This window comes from Humulus lupulus, chromosome 2 (assembly GCF_963169125.1).
Source record: "Humulus lupulus chromosome 2, drHumLupu1.1, whole genome shotgun sequence".
NCBI classification, from domain to species: domain Eukaryota; kingdom Viridiplantae; phylum Streptophyta; class Magnoliopsida; order Rosales; family Cannabaceae; genus Humulus; species Humulus lupulus.
In genome coordinates this window covers 284,000,184-284,019,984 of record NC_084794.1, presented here as the reverse complement: position 1 = coordinate 284,019,984, position 19,801 = coordinate 284,000,184, and the positions used below count along the sequence as shown (strand labels likewise).

General features: G+C 41.9%; 1 protein-coding gene across 1 annotated transcript; it reads left to right on the top strand.

The window, feature by feature from the left end:
* Positions 1–4,658: 4,658 nt before the first annotated feature.
* On the top strand, positions 4,659–5,522 carry LOC133815601 (uncharacterized). The gene is made up of 3 exons (XM_062248419.1): positions 4,659–4,810; positions 4,898–5,177; positions 5,271–5,522. Exons 1-3 carry the CDS (start codon positions 4,659–4,661, stop codon positions 5,520–5,522), a joined length of 684 nt encoding a protein of 227 aa, XP_062104403.1.
* The last annotated feature ends 14,279 nt before the right edge of the window (positions 5,523–19,801 follow it).

The window sequence follows — 19,801 nt, the reverse complement described above, 5'->3', positions numbered from 1 at the left end:
TATTTCACTTTCATGCTCTGTGCTATACTCACTAACAACGAGTCATCCTCCTTAACTTCCATTTAATACAAAGTGTGCTACATATTACATATTTCAATAAAGTACTTGTATGTCGTAACATAGGTTGATCCATTAAACCTTAATGTCACCTCGTACAAAGTCTCCAAAAACTTCACAAAGACTGTTGCATTCTCCCAGTCCATTTCAGTATCCCTCATTTTTTCTTTCCATCTTTGTCAATCTCATCAAAATACTTCAAGAAATTTGCATTTGACATTAAGGCTCTGATTGGTAGGGTATTTGAATCCATTTTTATTATTTTGAAAACTTAAAATTTGTGGACCCCACAAAAATACATGATTGGAAGCTTGTTTTTTGAAACAAAATCCAAAACAATATCTGGATTTTGTGTTGTAAAATTGAAAACAAGAAAATCACTTTTTCTAACTTCTTCCCAAAATCCCTGAAAAAAAAATCCACTTCTCTCTCTGCTCCCCTCCCCTCCATCATTCGTGAAAATCAGACCATCTCCATTTCTCTCCACTCCTGCCCTCGACTGTGTGGGTTTGCTGTAAGCTCAACGATGACACCGCTCTATCTCATCAAATTCATTCAACTGGCCGCCCCTCCTAACTCCAGATATCATTCCAGATCTCCCTCCATATCTCCCAACTCCAGATCTCCCTCTCTTTTGTGTTTGTTGCACCGGCCACAAAAGGTATTACTAAGCTTTGGGTTTGAAGTTATGTGCGAGTATATGTGTTTTTTTTTCTTTGTATGCAATTACTAAAAATTCTTACTACTTCATATTCTTTTGGTGAAGATTTAGTACCATATAGTGTTTTATGTTATTACGTTTTGGAAAAATAAGTGATGGGTACCATACTACAAGACATCTACCAATGAAGGAAGCTGGACCACTTGTTGCTGTGGTCCATAGAAGTTGCTCATTGTATTGGAACTGGACACAATAATGTCTAATTATGTGAAGATATGGGCGTAATTGTTAAGACATATGATATATCATCAAGATTATAATGTTGTGACGAAGTATGGGGAGGAAAATGAATAATGAATGATTCCCCCTACTATATGTTTTATGAATTCAAAGGCCTTTTTGGGCATGTGAAATTTTCAGCTTATCATCATGACTGTTCATTTTTAGCTTATCATTACAGGTTTTATTTGGGGCTTTCTGAACAATTGTTGTCAGAGAAAAAGAGCAGCTTTCTTTCTTCTCCTTCAGTTAATTAATGGATGAATTAAGCCTGCGCTTTTTGTAATGAATTGTTTCTTTTAGGCTTCAAATTTTCAAGTGGTGTTTACAATTCAGATAGAATTTAGTTTGTTTCGTAGGAAAATTCCAATAAGTGTCTGGAAAACGTAATGATTCTTCTATGGCCTACTAGTTTGTCTTTTTATTGTGTAAATTTATACTCGTTATATCTTTCTTTAACTTTCTATCACTAAATGGAATTCCTTGCTTTAGTATTCTATTGTGAGAATTCATTTTTTTTTAAGTCTTTAAGTAAAATCTTCTTTGAATATATATATATAAATATGTGTGTGTGTGTGTAAAATCTTGGGTTGTATGTCATTGTTGAGGGTTGAAATGGAGGCTCTTGTGTTACGGTTGAGTCTAATTCTAGGTACTTTCTTGAGTTTGGTTTATAGTGTAAGAAAAAAGATTTTAGCCGAAATTTTAGAAGCTGTCAAAATTTGACCAAGTTAATAGTTGTATGATATTGGAGTGATTGTTATTGTTGTTAATGATTCAAGTGAAAAGATTACAGTAAGAGCATTAATGAAATATGCACCACTGTTAATAGAGCTGCAAAAATACAAAAGTAAAATTGGACAATTCGTATGTATAAATGTATGTGCAAAGAGAGAGATCCCATATCACCTATTGTCAATCAATATAATTTATATGGTATAATTACTCAGAAGTTTGTTTTTAATTTCTAAGAAAGTTTTTTAGATAAAGAGTTGCATTCTTTGGATGCTTATAGCAGTGTGTACTTGCAGACAAGTACACTATCTCAAAACTAACATACTAATTAGCAAATGGTGTGTAGACTTGTGCTTATTATATGTTATTACAATTTAATCAACTCTGTATAGAAATGTACAATTGAGTGAACCATAAACTTTTCTAGTTCACTAGTTTTCTAGTGCTGACCTCTATTATTAAAGTTAGGATTTTGTTGTAGTGTATCTCCCATCACATAACATATATATGTTATATATATATATTTATAAGGCTTAAACTAATGCATTTGATGTAGCTATCACTACAGTCCCTTTGATGTAGATATCGGGTGTTATTATGTCCATTCGTTAGCTATTTTAGATTCAATTCCTTATGTGTTTATTATGTGATGTTGTTATACTGGGTCTTCTATGAGTTATTGTTGTTGGATTTTGATATTTTTTTTACTGAAGTTTACTTGAAATATATTATGTTCAATTTTAAAATATTAATGAGAATTTAGAGGAAGTAATTTAGAAGAAAAGATTGAGATTGAGGTGTGTGGTAGTAAAGCCACTTTAGGAAGTATTCTTGTTTTTTTCTTAAAATAATGATGTTGCTTTACTAGTATTTTATGAATTATTACTATTAGATACTTTTTGGAGAACAGTAGTAAAGAGTGATAATGGTTTTTACACACTTGGTTGGCCGTACTAGTTTTGCTCTTATGAGCATTAGTTTTCTTTCATTGAGTTTGCCATTTATGTTCCCTATGTTAGTCATTTGTGAGTTTGATGCTTTTGATGTGTATATATACTCTAGTACACACACTTGATTGATTTTGTTTAATTTGTTGTCTTTTGAATACATTTTTGGTAGTTGATATCAACATATGTATGTTTGGTATTTGTGAATGCAATGCTTATTCTTGCTATTAGTCAATTATTTATTAGACTTCATATAATCAACGATTTAAATCATTAGGCCTTGATGCAATATAGAAACGTTTTGCTAATTATAAGTTTATAACATCAAATCATACTTTGTTTTGCTGTGAGGAAACTTGACGAGTGCATATTTTGCTTAAACTTGTAGTATAACTTTTTTGATATTATATATATGTCCATCAATCAACTGGATCTATATATATATATGTATTAGTCAGATTCATTGATTTATATTAGTTTGTGCCTAGATTTTGATTGCAACACAAAGAAAACCTTCTTTGCATAATTATTTATTAAATATTTATTGTAAAATTGACTTTTTTAATGGTTGTATGTTGTAATGCAGAGAACAAGCTTGGTAGTAAACCATTATAGTCCCTTTGTTCTCAATCTGCAACATCTGAGGTGAGCTCTTTTTCTCACTCACTCCACTTTCTTTACATCTTGGAATTCTTTGATTTGAATGTTTGATTTTGAAAATTTGGGCTAATAAATTTAAAATAAGAATTAATTATGAAGACATAGATTGTGATAGTTAAAATTATGATTAGATGGATGCGAAGAATGTAGACATTGACGATCATGCTTCTTGGCCTGAGGCTATTGAATCACATTTTATTGGTTTTCTGTATGAAGAGGCCAAAAAAGGATTACAAACAACAACTTTGGACAAAAAAGGATGGTTAAAAATAGAAAATGACATATTTAATTCTTTTGGAAAGAGATATAAAATGCCTCAATTGAAATCCAAATTCAATCGGTTGAGAAAGGCACATCGAGATTTTTCTCATCTTTTGGAACAAACTGGTATGGGATAGGATCCTCAAAAAAATAATGTTACATCAAGTGATGAAGTATGAGATACTTATCTAAAGGTAATAAACTTATAATATACTTGTGTTGTTGATTACTTGATTATTCTAAATTCATGTTATGTAGTAATGTTGTGTGTTTTTGGATTTTTGTAGAAATATCCAAATGCGAAGAGATTTCGAAAAAAAGGATTGCAACATTATGAGATGCTTGGAGAAATATTCAATAATAAAACAACCACTAATGGTATGAGTTATGCCTCTACTCAACTTCTGTCGTCTTCAGTTGAGGAACGGCAACAAGAGCGTCATTTTGTTGGCACTGGAGCACACGTTGATGTTGGTTTTGAATTTGATGGTGATAATTATGGAGAGGAAGAAAAAGTTACTCGTGTACGTCGTCGAGCTACTTCTGCTCCACCAGATGCACCAAAACCAAAAGAGAAAAAGAACAAAGGGACTAATTCTGCCTTCGACCAAGTGATGGAAGAACTTGCAAAAAGTATTTTTGCTAAGACTGAGGCATCATTAACACGGAGTGAGACTATGCGTAAGTATTATGAATCTAGAGAAAGGAGAATTAGCGAGGAAACCAGCAATGTCACTAATTATTACAATGTGGAAGATTGTCAAAACATTCTTGATGGTATTCCAGACTTGGATAACAAAATATACCTCAAAGCGTTGCATGAGTTTGTAACAACCCCGGAATGGCGCGGAATATTCATGAGAATGAATGAGGAGCGTCGACATGCTTATCTTGATTCATTTTTGGAGTGATTTAATATTGTTTATTTATTATGACTTTGTTTGTTATGAACTACTAAACCATGAAGTTTACATTTTCTTAGATAATGTGTAATGAACTTGACTTGGTATTGATTGTCGTGATTGAAATTTTATTATTGTCATAATTAGGTACCTAAGATGGATGATTTGGATGAGGAGTTTGAAATATTATTTGGTGATACTTCATCTTCATCAAGCGAGGAATTAATTGGTCAAGTTCTCATGGCTAATCAAATACATGAGATGCAAAAATCTCAACAGATTAGACGACCACTGCGCACTTCAGATATGTCTGGATGTCAATAATTACTTGAGTTGCTAAATGGACATCCTGATAGATTGTTTTACACAATTAGAATGGACGTTAATACTTTTAGATCTTTATGTCGTCGATTAGTTGAAATGGAAGTCATAGAACATGACAGGGTAATTAGTGTTGAAGAAGTTGTTGTCATGTTTCTATGGATAGTAACACACAACCAACGAGTTAGGACTGTGGCCGAAAGATATCAACATTCAGTAGAAACTGTTTGTCATCAGTTTGGCAGAGTGCTAGATGCATTGTGTTATTTAGGAAATGAAGTAATAAGGCCTCTTCACTTTAACACTGTGCAAGTAGAAATTCAAAATAATTCGAAGTATTTCCCATGGTTTAAGGTAAATTTTATTTATTATTTTTAATAAAATACTTGTTATAATTCATATCAATTTAATTGAAGTTGGTAATGATTTATCTGAATTGTTGTGTAGGATTGTATTGGAGCAATTGATGGTACTCATGTAAGTGTAGTTGCACCAGCTCTAAAACAACTTGCATATAGAGGAAGAAAAGTAAATGTAACACAAAATGTAATGGATGCATGCACCTTTAATATGATGTTTACTTATGTCTACGTTGGATGGGAAGGAACAACTAATGACTCTCGAGTGCTTCTTGATGCAATTAGAAAAGATGATAACTTTCCCATGCCACCACCAGGTCTTAAATTACACTTGTCTTGATGCATTATAATTTTATTTCACATTCCCTTTTAATAATAAGTGATTTTAATATAGGTAAATACTATGTTGTTGATTCTGGCTATCCAAATATGTCTGAGTTTCTAGCACCATATCGTGGTGAACGTTATCACTTGTGTTGCTTTAGAGGAAGAGGGAACCATCCTAGATGTGCGATGGAGTTTGTTATACCCAGATTTCGAGCCATAGTAAATATGACCTCGAAAGCTGAGTTCGCATTAAATGGTCTCGTGAGGGTTAGGGTATGCTCTACGATTGTAAATCGAGCCTGCAAAGTATGATACATGACCTCGAATGTAGTGACCTCGAAATGATCTCGATCTCGAAAGGTAGCTCTGAGAGCCCCTCATCTTCAAGAACAACTTCGGAGCAGGGATCTTGAGCTCGATGTACTATCTCGAAAGCAATGTTAGCTCGGGAGAAGTCAGTGGCTCGCACAATGACGTGAAACCTGAGATGCTGAAGCCTTGGAGATACGCTATGACCACCTTGAATGTCTACAAATATTGTAAACATGAGATGTAATCCTCATTTATTGATGTAAATCCCCAAGAATCGTGGGATATTATTTAGTCAGTTATGCGTTTCCTGGTCTTCAGGGACGTTTCCTTTTTTATCTGATTAAAGGCATTTAAAGCCATTTATTTTATTCACAAAAGAGTAACTACCCAAAATATGTGGGATAGTATTCTGCATCCTTCTCTATAAATAGAGAAGCCATGCACCATTGTAATGGACCGAGATTCTGATCCTTGAGAGAAAACTCTGGCGAATTCATACTAAAGAATTTTTCAGAGATAATCTTAAGATTAATAATAGAGACTCGTGGACTAGGCAGATTTAACTGCTGAACCACGTAAAAAGCCGTGTGTTTGATTTGTTTGTACCGTTTGGCCATTGTTATTCATTGTTTTTGTGCTCTTCTTTTATCTGTTGACGAAAAACGACGTCAACAGTTTGGTGCTTTCATTGAGAGCCTTAAGCATTCATCCCTGAGAGATTCATGGCTGCAAACAATCAGAACACTCCTGAAGAAAATTACCCAAGGCGTCCTGGAAAACAACCAATGGAGAACCCGGATGCTGATGAAAGAAGTGGGTCATCTGACTCCCGGGGACCACCTCCACAACCAAGGGATGAGGACATGTACTACAATCCTGAGCGTTATGTTCCTATTGTAGAACTAGAAAATCGGCAATTGAAACAGCTACTGGCAGAAGCCAACAAACGGAATGAGGAGTTGACTAGGATGGCCACAGAGGCGCAGGTGGCTCAGCCCCCGCCTCCGCGCGAAAACCAAGTCCCTCCTCCAAGGGACGTGCATGTTCCTCCCCAGAGGCCCCGTGGACATCCACGGAAAGATGCTGCCACAAGGAGGCCGACTCAACCTCCAGCACCAGCAGAGCCATTCGCTCCTTCTAGGCCCCAGAGGAGTACCCGAGCTCGGGTCCTGCCTAATCCGCCTGTGGAAGTGCCTGCAGGAACTGAGAATAACCGAGCTCCTGCCGAGGCTCGGACTCAGGTTCCTGGTAGTGCACCGAACACGACTGACCCATCTCGGGCAAATTCTGGACCCTCTAGGCCGAGGCAAGAGCGACCACCACCGTCGCCCATACGGTTCCCTCCGTCTCCCGTAAGATATCCTTCACCTCCCCGTAGAAACGCTCAACCTGTTCGAAATCAGGATCAAGGGCGTACGGGGGATAGACAAGGGCACAGGGAGACTTTCCAAGAGTGGAGAGGCGCACAATCTGAGAGAAGTCAGACGTCCCGGTCTCGCACTGCGGAGACGAGGCGACATAGGAAGAACCCATCGCGAAATGACCGATCAATGAGTTTCACCAGTGACGAGTCCGGAGAAACCAGGTCCGTCAGTAAACACGACCGAGGTTGTAAAAATACTGGAAGCCGCAAGAATCGTCCTGACCTGCGAAATCATCTGAATCAGAGCAGGGGGAAGGGAGATCAGACAAATCCAGACCTGAGGAATCACCTGAATGGGCGTAGAGATCCCTCACGGAGACGCGAGCCTGGAATCATGATCAATGATTATCAATTCCAGACACCACCTAAGGACCCAGTCCAAGAAAGGATCGATCAGCTCGAAAAAGCCTTTAGGCTTTTAAAGAATGAACGAGGGAACGGTCGATATGAGGACTCTGACGAGGAGCTCGAGCCGTTTGCTCCCAATATTTCTAACACTCAGTTTCCCCAAGGGTTCCGGATTCCTCACGTCCCAGCGTTTGAGGGAAAAACCGACCCATGTAGCCACCTGAGTACATTCAACACTATTATGAGAGCTCGTAACCCACGTTACTAGCTCTCATAATAGTTTTGAATGTACTCAGGTGGCTACATGGGTCAGTTTTTAAAGAATGAACGAGGGAACGGTCGATATGAGGACTCTGACGAGGAGCTCGAGCCGTTTGCTCCCAATATTTCTAACACTCAGTTTCCCCAAGGGTTCCGGATTCCTCACGTCCCAGCGTTTGAGGGAAAAACCGACCCATGTAACCACCTGAGTACATTCAACACTATTATGAGAGCTAGTAACGTGGGTTACGAGCTCAGGTGCATGTTGTTTCCAACATCATTGGCCGGACCTGCCAAGAGTTGGTTCGAGAAGTACAAGAGACACTCGATAAATTCATGGGATCAGTTGTCTAGGGACTTCAAGAAGCAGTTTCGGGCTATGATGGGAGTCAGACCAGAGGCATCCACTTTGACCAACGTCCGACAACAGCCGGGCGAAACACTGAAAAGCTATCTGACAAGATTTAATCTTGAGGTCGCCCGAGCTCGAGAAGTGGATGACAGTGGGCACCTAATGGCTATCCGAGCTGGTGTTTTACCTGGGAGTGCCCTTTGGGATGACATGCAAGGGAAACCGGTGAGGTCGATAACCGAGTTTAACAGACGGGCGCAGAGATTTGTCAATGTAGAGGAGGCGAGGTCAACGCTCAAGGAGACCTCGCAGACCGAAACTACAACGATAAACATTAACTCCGCCTCAACCTCGGCTGACCCAGCAGCTCCACAGCCTACCTCAGAGAATCCCTCCAAGAGGAAAAAGAGCGAGGGAAATAACCCCGAGGCTGAAGGAGGAAAGAAGAAGAAAGGAGAAAGGTATTTCTCCGTATATAAAGTGCACACCGAGCTCAACGAGTCTCGGGAAAACATATACCTGGCTAATGAAAACCAGGTCCCCTTCAGGCGTCCGGACCCAATGAGGAATCAAAAGTCCAAAAGGGATTCCAGTAAATATTGCCGGTTCCATAGAGATACCGGACACACAACTGATGAGTGCCGACAGCTGAAGGACGAGATCGAAGGGTTGATCTCGAGAGGTTATTTCAGGCAGTATGTCAAAAACCAGAGTACTGGACAGACCACTGCAAGCCAGAGAATAGCCGCGCCTTCGGCGGCACAGAATAATAACTCCCGATCTCGGGAAGAAGACAGGCCCCCACCGATTGATGGAGAGGATGTAATAACCATCTCGGGAGGGCCTCATCTCGCAGGAGGGGGTAGAAATGATCAAAAGCGATACGTGAATGAGTTGAAGACGGGGGACGGGTCTCCTTATGAACCCGAACCAAGGGCACCAAAAAGCAAAGGGTTGAAACTCAACCTATAACCTTCACCGAGGAAGATGCCTCCTATGTCCAGTTCCCTCATCATGATCCACTAGTCATCACCCTGCAGCTTGCCAACAAAAGAGTGCGCCGAGTTCTCATAGACAATGGGAGCTCAGTTAACATTCTCTATAAAGCAACACTAGAGAAAATGGGACTCTCCCTTCGCGACCTGAAGGCTTGTGCAACCACTTTGTACGACTTTTCTGGAGAAGGAACCGCCTGTATGGGGTCCATCGAACTCCCTGTGACCTTGGGAGACTATCCAGTCTCGGTGACCAAGATGATGGAGTTCGTGGTAGTAGAGTTACCATCTGCCTACAATGTATTGCTCGGGAGACCCGCCCTGGTCGGGCTGGGGGCAGTTTCATCTGTAAGGCATCTAGCCCTCAAGTTCCCTACTCCAAGCGGGGTCGGAACATTAAGGGGAGATCAATTGGCAGGGAGAGAGTGCTACAACATCTCTTTAAGGGGAAAGAAACAAACGAGCGCTCAAGCACTCGTTATCATACAAAATAAAGATGGGACGGTTTTAGAAATCGACGAGGAAATCGATCCAAGGATTGAGGAGAAAGTTGACCTCGAACCGTCGGAAGAGCTCGAAGAAGTTCAGCTCGACGAAGCTGAACCCTCGAAGAAGGTAAAGGTCAGAAAACACCTCCTAGACGAAGCCAAATAGCAATTAATTTGCTTTCTGAAGAAAAACCAGGATGTCTTCGCATGGTCACACTCAGACATGGTGGGGATAAGCCCAAATGTTGCGAGCCACACATTGAATATAGACAAAAGCTTTCCCCCGAAGCAACAAAAGCGAAGACAACTGGACGAGGATAGAAAGAAAGCACTAAAGGAGGAAGTTGACAGGTTGAAAGCAAACAATTTCATTAGGGACGCTTTTTACCCTGATTGGGTAGCCAATCCAGTGTTGGTCCCGAAGCCCAATGGGACGTGGAGAACCTGCATTGACTACTCAGACCTCAACAAGGCCTGCCCGAAAGACTGTTTTTCGCTGCCAAGAATTGACTAGCTCGTGGATGCCACGGCGGGGCATGGCCTGATGTCGTTCATGGATGCCTATTCTGGATATAACCAGATTCCCATGCATGCCCCCGACCAAGAGCATACGAGTTTCATCATAGATAAAGGGCTCTACTGCTACAATGTCATGCCATTTGGACTCAAGAATGCTGGAGCCACGTACCAGCGGCTTGTAAACATGATGTTTTCAGAGCAAATAGGGAACAACATGGAAGTTTACGTTGAGGACATGCTTGTAAAGTCTCAACTTAACAAGAACCATGTTGACGATCTCGAAGAGTGCTTTGGCATACTCAGGAAATACAACATGAAGCTAAATCCTATGAAGTGCACTTTTGGAGTGTCTTCAGGAAAATTTCTAGGCTTTATTGTCAACTCTCGAGGGATCGAGGCTAATCCCGACAAAATAAAGGCCCTGATTGACATGCCTTCACCTCGGAAGCATAAATATGTCCAAAGCTTGACTGGGAGGATGGCCGCCCTGAACAGATTCATCTCGAAGTCAATGGATCGTGGCCTTCCATTCTTCAACTTATTGAAAGGAAGTAAGAAGTTTGAATGGACGGAGGAGTGCGAACTGGCCTTTCAGGAGCTCAAAAAGCACTTAGCCAAACCGCTCATCCTCTCGAAGCCTGAGACGGGAGAAGTATTGTTCCTCTACCTCTCAACCACCGAACACGCGATAAGCGCGGTGCTCGTTCGGGAGGAAGAGAGGGTGCAGAAACCCGTCTATTACATAAGTAAAAGATTACTGGGGGCAGAGTCAAGATATCCATTGATGGAGAAGCTTGCCCTCAGCCTAATCCACTCATCTTGCAAGCTCCGCCCCTACTTTCAGGCACATCCCATCCATGTACTGACAGATCAACCACTAAGGCAAGTCCTATCTAAACCAGAGGCGTCAGGTCGACTCCTTAAATGGGCTGTTGAGCTCGGACAGTTCGAGATCACCTACCATCCGAGAACGACCATTAAGGCACAAGCCTTGGCAGACTTTATAGTGGAGTGCACTGGTATAGCCGACGACGAGGTAATAACCACGGCCCACGAGCTGTGGAAACTTTACGTCGACGGCTCGTCAAATGAAAATGGAGCGGGGGTAGGAGTTATTCTGATCACTCCTGCAGGGAGAAAATTTCACTCTGCTTTAAGATTTGGCTTTAAAGCATCTAATAATGAAGCTGAGTACGAGGCTCTACTTGCGGGACTGCGAATAGAAAAAGAGCTCAAGGCCAAAGCTATACATTGCTACAGCGACTCCCAGCTCGTGGTTAATCAAATCTTGGGGGAATACCAGGCTCGTGGCACAAGAATGGCAGCTTATCTGGCGAAGGCAAAATCCGCATTAGAGTATTTCGAGTTTTATGCAATCGAACAGGTTCCCCGAGAACAAAACTCAAATGCAGATGCCTTAGCTCGGCTCGCCACTTCCGTCGAAAATGAAGAGCTAAATGTTATACCCGTAGAGCACCTATCCGCATCCAGCATTACTAAGCCAGACGAGGAAGATGTGTGTATGATTGAAACAGAACCGACCTGGATGAGTCCAATAGTTGATTATCTCGAAAATGGAACTCTTCCAAGAGATCGAAATCAAGCTCGAAGATTGATGTATCAACTTCCTCGTTACACCATTCTGGATGGAAGGTTATACAGAAGAGGGTATTCCATGCCGCTGCTTAGATGTGTAACCCCTCCCGAGGCTAAGAAGATCATTGAAGAAATTCATGAAGGGTTCTGCGGAGACCATACCGGGGGGCATAGCCTTTCCAAGAAGATTATACGCCAAGGATATTTCTTGCCAACCATTAAAACGGACTCTTTCGAGTACGTAAAAAAGTGTGACAAATGCCAGAGATTCTCCACGATACCCCGAGCTCCACCTTCCGAACTGACCATGTTGACATCCCCATGGCCTTTCGCGGTGTGGGGCATCGACCTCATAGGCTCACTCCCAACTGGCAAAGGCGGAGTTAAATATGCTGTGGTCGCCGTTGATTACTTCACGAAATGGACGGAGGCTGAACCATTGGCGACCATAACTTCGAAAAAGATCCTTGATTTTGTGGTAAAAAACATCGTATGCCGATATGGAGTACCAAGAAAGATTGTATCTGATAACGGAACCCAGTTCGATTGCGACTTATTCACCAACTTTTGTAACAAGAACGGCATAATAAAGAGTTTTTCATCAGTGGCTCACCCTCAAGCGAATGGTCAGGTCGAAGCCGTTAACAAAACTCTCAAGAGCTCTCTAAAGAAAAAGTTAGAAGAGGCAAAGGGACGATGGCCCGAGGAATTGCCTCAAGTCCTTTGGGGATATAGGACAACAGCTCGGACATCAACAGGACATACTCCGTTCTCTCTAGCGTACGGCTGCGAGGCGATGTTGCCCATCGAGGTCGAAATTCCGACGATCCGAACTCAGATTTACGATCAAAGTTCCAATCATACTCAGCTCGAAGAAACCCTAGACTTGATTGAAGAAAAAAGAGAAGAGGCTCAGCTGAGAAATGCTGCTTACCAGCAACGAACCATGAGATATTTCAAAAAGAGGGTTCGAGATCGAAATTTCGGAGTGGGAGACCTGATTTTGAGACGAGTATTCTTGGCAACCCGAGATCCAGCAGCTGGGGTGCTCGGGCCGAACTGGGAAGGACCATACCAGATAGAATCAGTCATCCGACCTGGCGTATACAAACTTGCGAGATTAGATGGGAGCCTGATACCTCGAGCATGGAATGGCGAACACCTTAGACCATATTATCAATAGCGTAAGAAGTGTCGCCTGTAACCATGATTTTCTATCTGTATTTAGTATATTTTTGAATTTCATCAAATAAAGGGTCTACTTTGTTTCACATGTAATTTATTTTTATTTTTGCAATCTCTCTTAATTTAATAACCTATGGTCACACTCATGGGATATTAAGGGGGCATCATTGTTATACATACCACCAGCTTAAAAAAAAATAAAATAATAAAACATAAAGTATTTGGATATAACTAAATACGGGAGCTTAGATAGTTCGGACTTAACCGAGCGAGCTTAGATAGTTCGGACTTAACCGAGTTATCAAAAACATTAAGTATTTGGAAATAACCAAGTACGCGGGCTTAGATAGTTCGGACATAACCGAACTACCAAAAACCTAAAACGTTTGGAGTTAACCAGATGTGCAAGCTTAACAGATTTGGAACTAACCAGCCAAATTATCGATCGATGATAAATGGGAGCCTAAACCCATCACGAGATAAGTCGAGATCGAGGCTGGAATATCTTAAAGAAAAATAGTTTCGAACTCTTAACCTCGGAGCAAGAACTGAGGATGAGGAAAAGTGACTAAACAAAAAAAGATATAACCAGATCATTCATATTACACACCATATAAGTACTCTTGAGTTCATGGTAAAAGTAATATCCGACCTTGATAAGTAACGAGGTCGGAAGCGGATAATTCGAATACACTATGCATGAATGCATCGAATTTCGAACCTAAAAATCCAAACTATGTTTGTATGAATAAATAAACATAACCGGTTCATCAATGAAAAAATGTGCAAAATATTTCGAGCCAAGAAATGTAAGCATATAAAAGAATAGTAAAGGGAATTGTATCAGCCCCGTGGGCATAAATTAAAATAATTACAGAAATAAGGGGACGCAGCCCCGAAAATTGATCTCCCCGAGGTCAGATTCAAAGAAGAGGAGTCTCCTTGGCCTTCTCAGCATCAGTGGCACCGGATCCCTCAGGACGAATAACATGACTATCCTCCTGAGCTTCCTCCGAAACAGTGCCCGGAGCAGCCTTTTCCTTCTCGAGTTGCTCAGCCTTCTCCTTCTCAAGCCGTTCAGCCTCTTCCTTCTCGAGCCGAGCATTCCATCGCTCAAGAAACGGCGCCTCGTGGGGACCCAAAAAGCTGGTGTCAAGCTCTTCGTTATAAGCCCACATCCGGTACATGGCTGAGTCGACCGCTGTTTCCTTCTTTTCTTTGTACTCGGCAGTAAGGCGAGCTTTGACATCCTCTATAAGGTCGAAGGTGGTGGTCTTGTCCTCCTCGAGCATCTTATTGGTCTCCTGAAGCTGGATGTTATCTTTCTTCTGCTCCTCGAGTTCAGTTTTCAGCTTTCCGAGCTCCTTGGCCATTTCCTCACGCTCCTTAACCACTGCCTCGAGCTTAGTATTCGCCGCCTTTAGATCGTCGTTCGCTCTAAGGTGGAGGTCTCTCTCCTCTTGAGCATGAGTCTTGCTCGAATGGATCTCGTTGTTCAGCTCGTAATTGAGCTGGGCAGTGAAGGCAAGAGCCTGAAAAAAGGAAGAAACCACCATTAGCCTCGGAACAGTACGAATATAAGCAAAAGGAATGTAGAAAGATACTTACTGCGGAAGTGTGCTCGATACTCTTCTCGTACAGGACAGTGCGGTCTCGGGTGCCAGTTAGGCACTGCCACTGAGGAGCCTCGAAACTGCCGTAGCTCTGGCCGATCCGGGACATGACATCCGAAATCAGCATAGATCCATGAGGTCCGGCAGCGTTATCCACCACATATGAGTCCATATGGGTGGAGATGGTTAGCTTCTGAGCTCGAGAAGCAGAAGGTCTCTTGGCGAGCTGAGCAGAAGACGTTTGACCCGCCACAGGAGGTTGGGATTCGACCACGGCAGGGACACCAGCCTGCGAGGCCGGTGCCACCGCAGAGACGACGGCCTGCGAGGATGGCATCGTCGTGGGGGCGTTAGTCTGGCCAGTCGACGCAGCAGCAGAGCTCGAAGCCGGCGGGGGAGGAGGAGGAGGCGTTTTCCTAGATCTCTTGGAGCCTTTCCCTGGCTGGCTGGTTTTCAGTCCCCCTGCCCTGGGGCGTTTGCTCCTCTTGGCACCCGCATTGTCGATAAGGGCGTCGAGGTCGGAGTCCATATCGCCTGCACAAGTCAACACAGTGAGTCAGTAAAAGAGGTGTACAAGTTACTTCAGTATCACAGACGTATAGAGTGATGGTAGAAAAAACCTAACTGGAACTTTCCCCCGAGCTTGAGCTTGGGGACCATGAAATTCCCCCGTCTTCAGAAGAGGCGGGGGGAGTGCCTTCCCTATAAGTTGGTGATAACCTCGAGAGGTCCCTATAGTCATTGGTCCCGTACTGCACCGCTATCCCATTCCACACCTCGTCCGTGGTGTACATGGTATCATATTTCCCGAGCCCACTATCGAACCTATGGACACAGTCGTCTACCCAACTCCATATGTAGAAGTGGTATCTATCCTGTGGGCACGAGACTAACCTGTTGGGTCTGTGTTTTAGCAAAGTGGGGGACCACATTCTCGAAGTAGGAAGGGTTTTACCTTCATCTGAGTCCGAGCTCGAGGCTTCGTCGTTGGCTTCGTTCCCAGATCGCGGACTCCTCAAGCGAACTGGGAGAGGTGCCCTCTTTTCTCTCCTCGGAAGAAGGGTGTTTGTGGGCTGTGGCACCTCCTCCCAACGTTCGTATTTTTTATTAGACCAGTCAGAGGTTGACTGACCTTCTCCCAACAACCCACAGGCTCGGAGCTGGTCCTCATGAAGAAGATACGAGAGAGACCTCCTTCCATAAGGAAGTCCGAGCAAGGCCTCTCTGTGTTCCCTCATTGTCTTGGAGGGGGAGGGACGCTGAAAATTAGCTGAAAGGCGAAGCACATTTCAGCTAAGTATGGTCTTAAGGGCTAAAACTCCAAGCTAAAAAAAAAATAAAAGTAACAAGAGTACTTACGAATCCGCCTGAAAGAACGATGTCGAGACGGGGACAGACCGTCTGTCCAGAAAAAAGCCTTTTTGGAGTCAGGAGGGTGGTTGGGAAGATCTTCGAAAATCTTCGTCTCCTTAGGGTAGCTCGAGAGATAGTAAAAACCATCCCCTCCCCGAGCTCGGGAGGGGTTACTTTTCAAACAAAAGAGATATAAAATCTCTTGAGGCGAAGGTCCTTTCCACTGCAGCTCGTGGAACAAGGATCTCAGGGCAGACATCACCCTGTACGAATTGGTGTTGAGTTGGAATGGAGCCAACCCAACGAAATCAATGAAGTCTCTGAAAAAGGATTTCAAAGGTAGCAGAGCTCCCGCCCTTATATGTTCCTGGCTCCAGGCCGCGTATTTCACACTGGCATCGCGGCCCCCAGGGGCGAAACAGCTCCGTTCGTGACTAGCCGGAGCTCGACACTTCAGGGTGTCTAACGAACTAAGGCCATGGAGGGCCAGGATGTCAGTTATTTGGTCGGTGGTGGTAACCGAGCTCTGGTAGAACTCAGCTTCGAACATCTCCCTCCTATGCTGCGAAGACGAAGGCTCCGCCATTAAAGAAAATTGGAGTTCCCCCAGATGATATGCAACCGTGACTTTTAACGCAGGGTCGAGGGGGATTGGCCTAGGTCCTGGGTTGGGCTCCGGGTAGATGGCCTCCCGAAGAACTCTTTTCTTCTTTTCGATGACCTCGTCTATCTGACGGCGATAGTGGGCTCGAATGTCCTCTTGCTCGCAAGCAAGCTCGTATTCTTTTATCCGACGCTGATTCCAGACGAACAGCGATTCTGGGCTCGGAGGTTTGGGCTCGTAAGGGATGGCTCGCAATGACCCCCACCGTCTTTCCAGATTCTGTGACATCTAACGAGAAAGAAAAAAATGGTGAGGGCCATGCATGCAAGAATCACGAGCTCGATGGTATGAGCTCGGGGATTTAGGAACAAGAAATTAAATATTGAGACCCTTACTAAAGAGTCAGAACGTGTGTTCCACGGGAGAGAAAAGGAGCGTGGAAGATTTTTTGAAAATCCCGAAATTCAAGGGAAAGAAAGGTGGCGGTTAGCCAGGAAGGGCATTCTTGGTTTTCGTGCATTTGTCAAGGACAAGGGTTTTTACCCGAAAACTTAGTGGACAAGAAACATGGCCTAAAATTTTCAAAACCCAGAAAATTGAAACTTTGCTCAAACGTTAAAACTGGACATAAACCAGTGATGTGAAATCCAGCAGGGAAAGTCTAGGAAACCTGAAAGCCTATTGAAATGAAACCCCCTATCTTATTATGCTAAGAATGTAAACTAGCATACACATCAAAAACAGTATAAAAAAAAAAAACTGAAAACAACAGAAATGGCATACTTACACAGTGATGGTGATTGTAGAGAAATCGTCTACTGAAGAAGAGGTTGCAAGAAAGAACTCACTGACTCGAACAGACCAGGATTTCTTTGTTTCTTGGGTCGAGAAAACATGCGCAGGACAGAAGCTTCTTAGGAGAGTCTGGTTTTCTGGTTGTTTTTCTTTTCTTGCTTACGATGAACAAACGTGAAGAAGAAGATGAAGAGGGGGGGGGGGGGGGGGTCTTGTATATATAGGTGGAAAAATGGAATTAATCAGGAGCGTCGAATGGAATGCTCACTAGATCGAACGGATGGGGATCAATGAAAAGAAGGCGCCGAAAATTTGTCAGATGGACGATCATGGGCGTGTTCCCAAGGTACTCAAGTGCCTAAAGTGAGCAATACCCGGCTGACGCGTGTCCATTTTTAAAGATTGTGACGGTACGGTTCCCAGAAAAAGTAGTTCAAAAGTTTCCTTCTCTTAGGATTTGAACAAATACTTTTGAGGGGGCAAGATGTTATACCCAGATTTCGAGCCATAGTAAATATGACCTCGAAAGCTGAGTTCGCATTAAATGGTCTCGTGAGGGTTAGGGTATGCTCTACGATTGTAAATCGAGCCTGCAAAGTATGATACATGACCTCGAATGTAGTGACCTTGAAATGATCTCGATCTCGAAAGGTAGCTCTGAGAGCCCTTCATCTTTAGGAACAACTTCGGAGCAGGGATCTTGAGCTCGATGTACTATCTCGAAAGCAATGTTAGCTCGGGAGAAGTCAGTGGCTCGCACAATGACGTGAAATCTGAGATGCTGAAGCCTTGGAGATACGATATGACCACCTTGAATGTCTACAAATATTGTAAACATGAGATGTAATCCTCATTTATTGATGTAAATCCCCAAGAATCGTGGGATATTATTTAGTCAGTTATGCGTTTCTTGGTCTTCAGGGACGTTTCCTTTTTTATATGATTAAAGGCATTTAAAGCCATTTATTTTATTCACAAAAGAGTAACTACCCAAAATATGTGGGATAGTATTCTGCATCCTTCTCTATAAATAGAGAAGCCATGCACCATTGTAATGGACCGAGATTCTGATCCTTGAGAGAAAACTCTGGCGAATTCATACTAAAGAATTTTTCAGAGATAATCTTAAGATTAATAACAGAGACTCGTGGACTAGGCAGATTTAACTGCTGAACCACGTAAAAAGCCGTGTGTTTGATTTGTTTGTACTGTTTGGCCATTGTTATTCATTGTTTTTGTGCTCTTCTTTTATCTGTTGACGAAAAACGGCGTCAACAGAGTTATTCAATTATAGGCACTCATCATTGTGTAATGTGATTGAACGTTGTTTTGGACTTCTAAAAGCCAGGTTTCCAGTTTTGAAGTCAATGCCTCCATACTTGCTTGGAAAGCAACGTCGAATACCAATAGCATGTTGCGCTATCCACAACTGGATCAAAATGCATTCTATTAATGATAGAATGTTTAAACAATATTCAGTTGATGCCACACCTGTTGAAGATATTGAAGGAATTGAAAACCAATCTAATACAATAATAGAAAACCAACAAGAAGGAGATGAAGTACGAAAATCTGAGGCACCACAGATTAATTTCAGTCAAGCTTATATGGCTCGATGGAAAATTTTATAGAAGACATTGCTGGACAAATGTGACTTAGTTATAGCAACAATGTTTAGTTAATTAAAAAAATGTAACTTTAATTTAGAAAAAAAAATCAAAATTAATGACAATGCAATATTGTTATGAATTTAATCAATGCACTATTATTAAATTTTAATTTATCAATATAATTAAATTTTACTTAATTAAATCTATTGATAAATCAAAATTTAATATTATACAACCTATGTATATAAAATATATACAACTAAAATAATATTCAGATTCAGCTGAACCAATCACGTTTTCAATTTCTGTTATATTTTCAAATTTAATACCAATCACAGATTTAGTTTTTTAAAACTCAAAAACAGTTTACTGACATTGTGGTATTTAATCCTCTTAAGTATTAATTGTAACAACTAACTCATTGCTGGAACTGAGAATTAGTTAGATTCGGTTACAACTACTCTGTAACAGCTATGTGCTATAAATAGCTTAAGTTCTTTTCTTTTCAGTTTGTAACTTGTAATTAAATCTTAGAAAGAGAGAGCCAGAGAGAAAGTTCTTTGAGACTAAGAACTTGGGTGTACTCGGGGCTAGGGAAAGTGCTGAGATTGTTCTTTCATATTCGAGTATTGTATGCTCTCTTTATCATTGGTGTTTGTACAAGTTCAGATTGATCATAGTGGATTCGAGATGATGATGCTCAGCTGGAGTATGGCTAGGGATCATATTGATCTCTAGGGCCGGAATCAGGATAAATTCTTTGTTCTCTTTACTGTTCTTATTCATTAGTTTGTGTATTTGTGATTGTCACTTTGACTTGTTTGATCTGTTTATATCT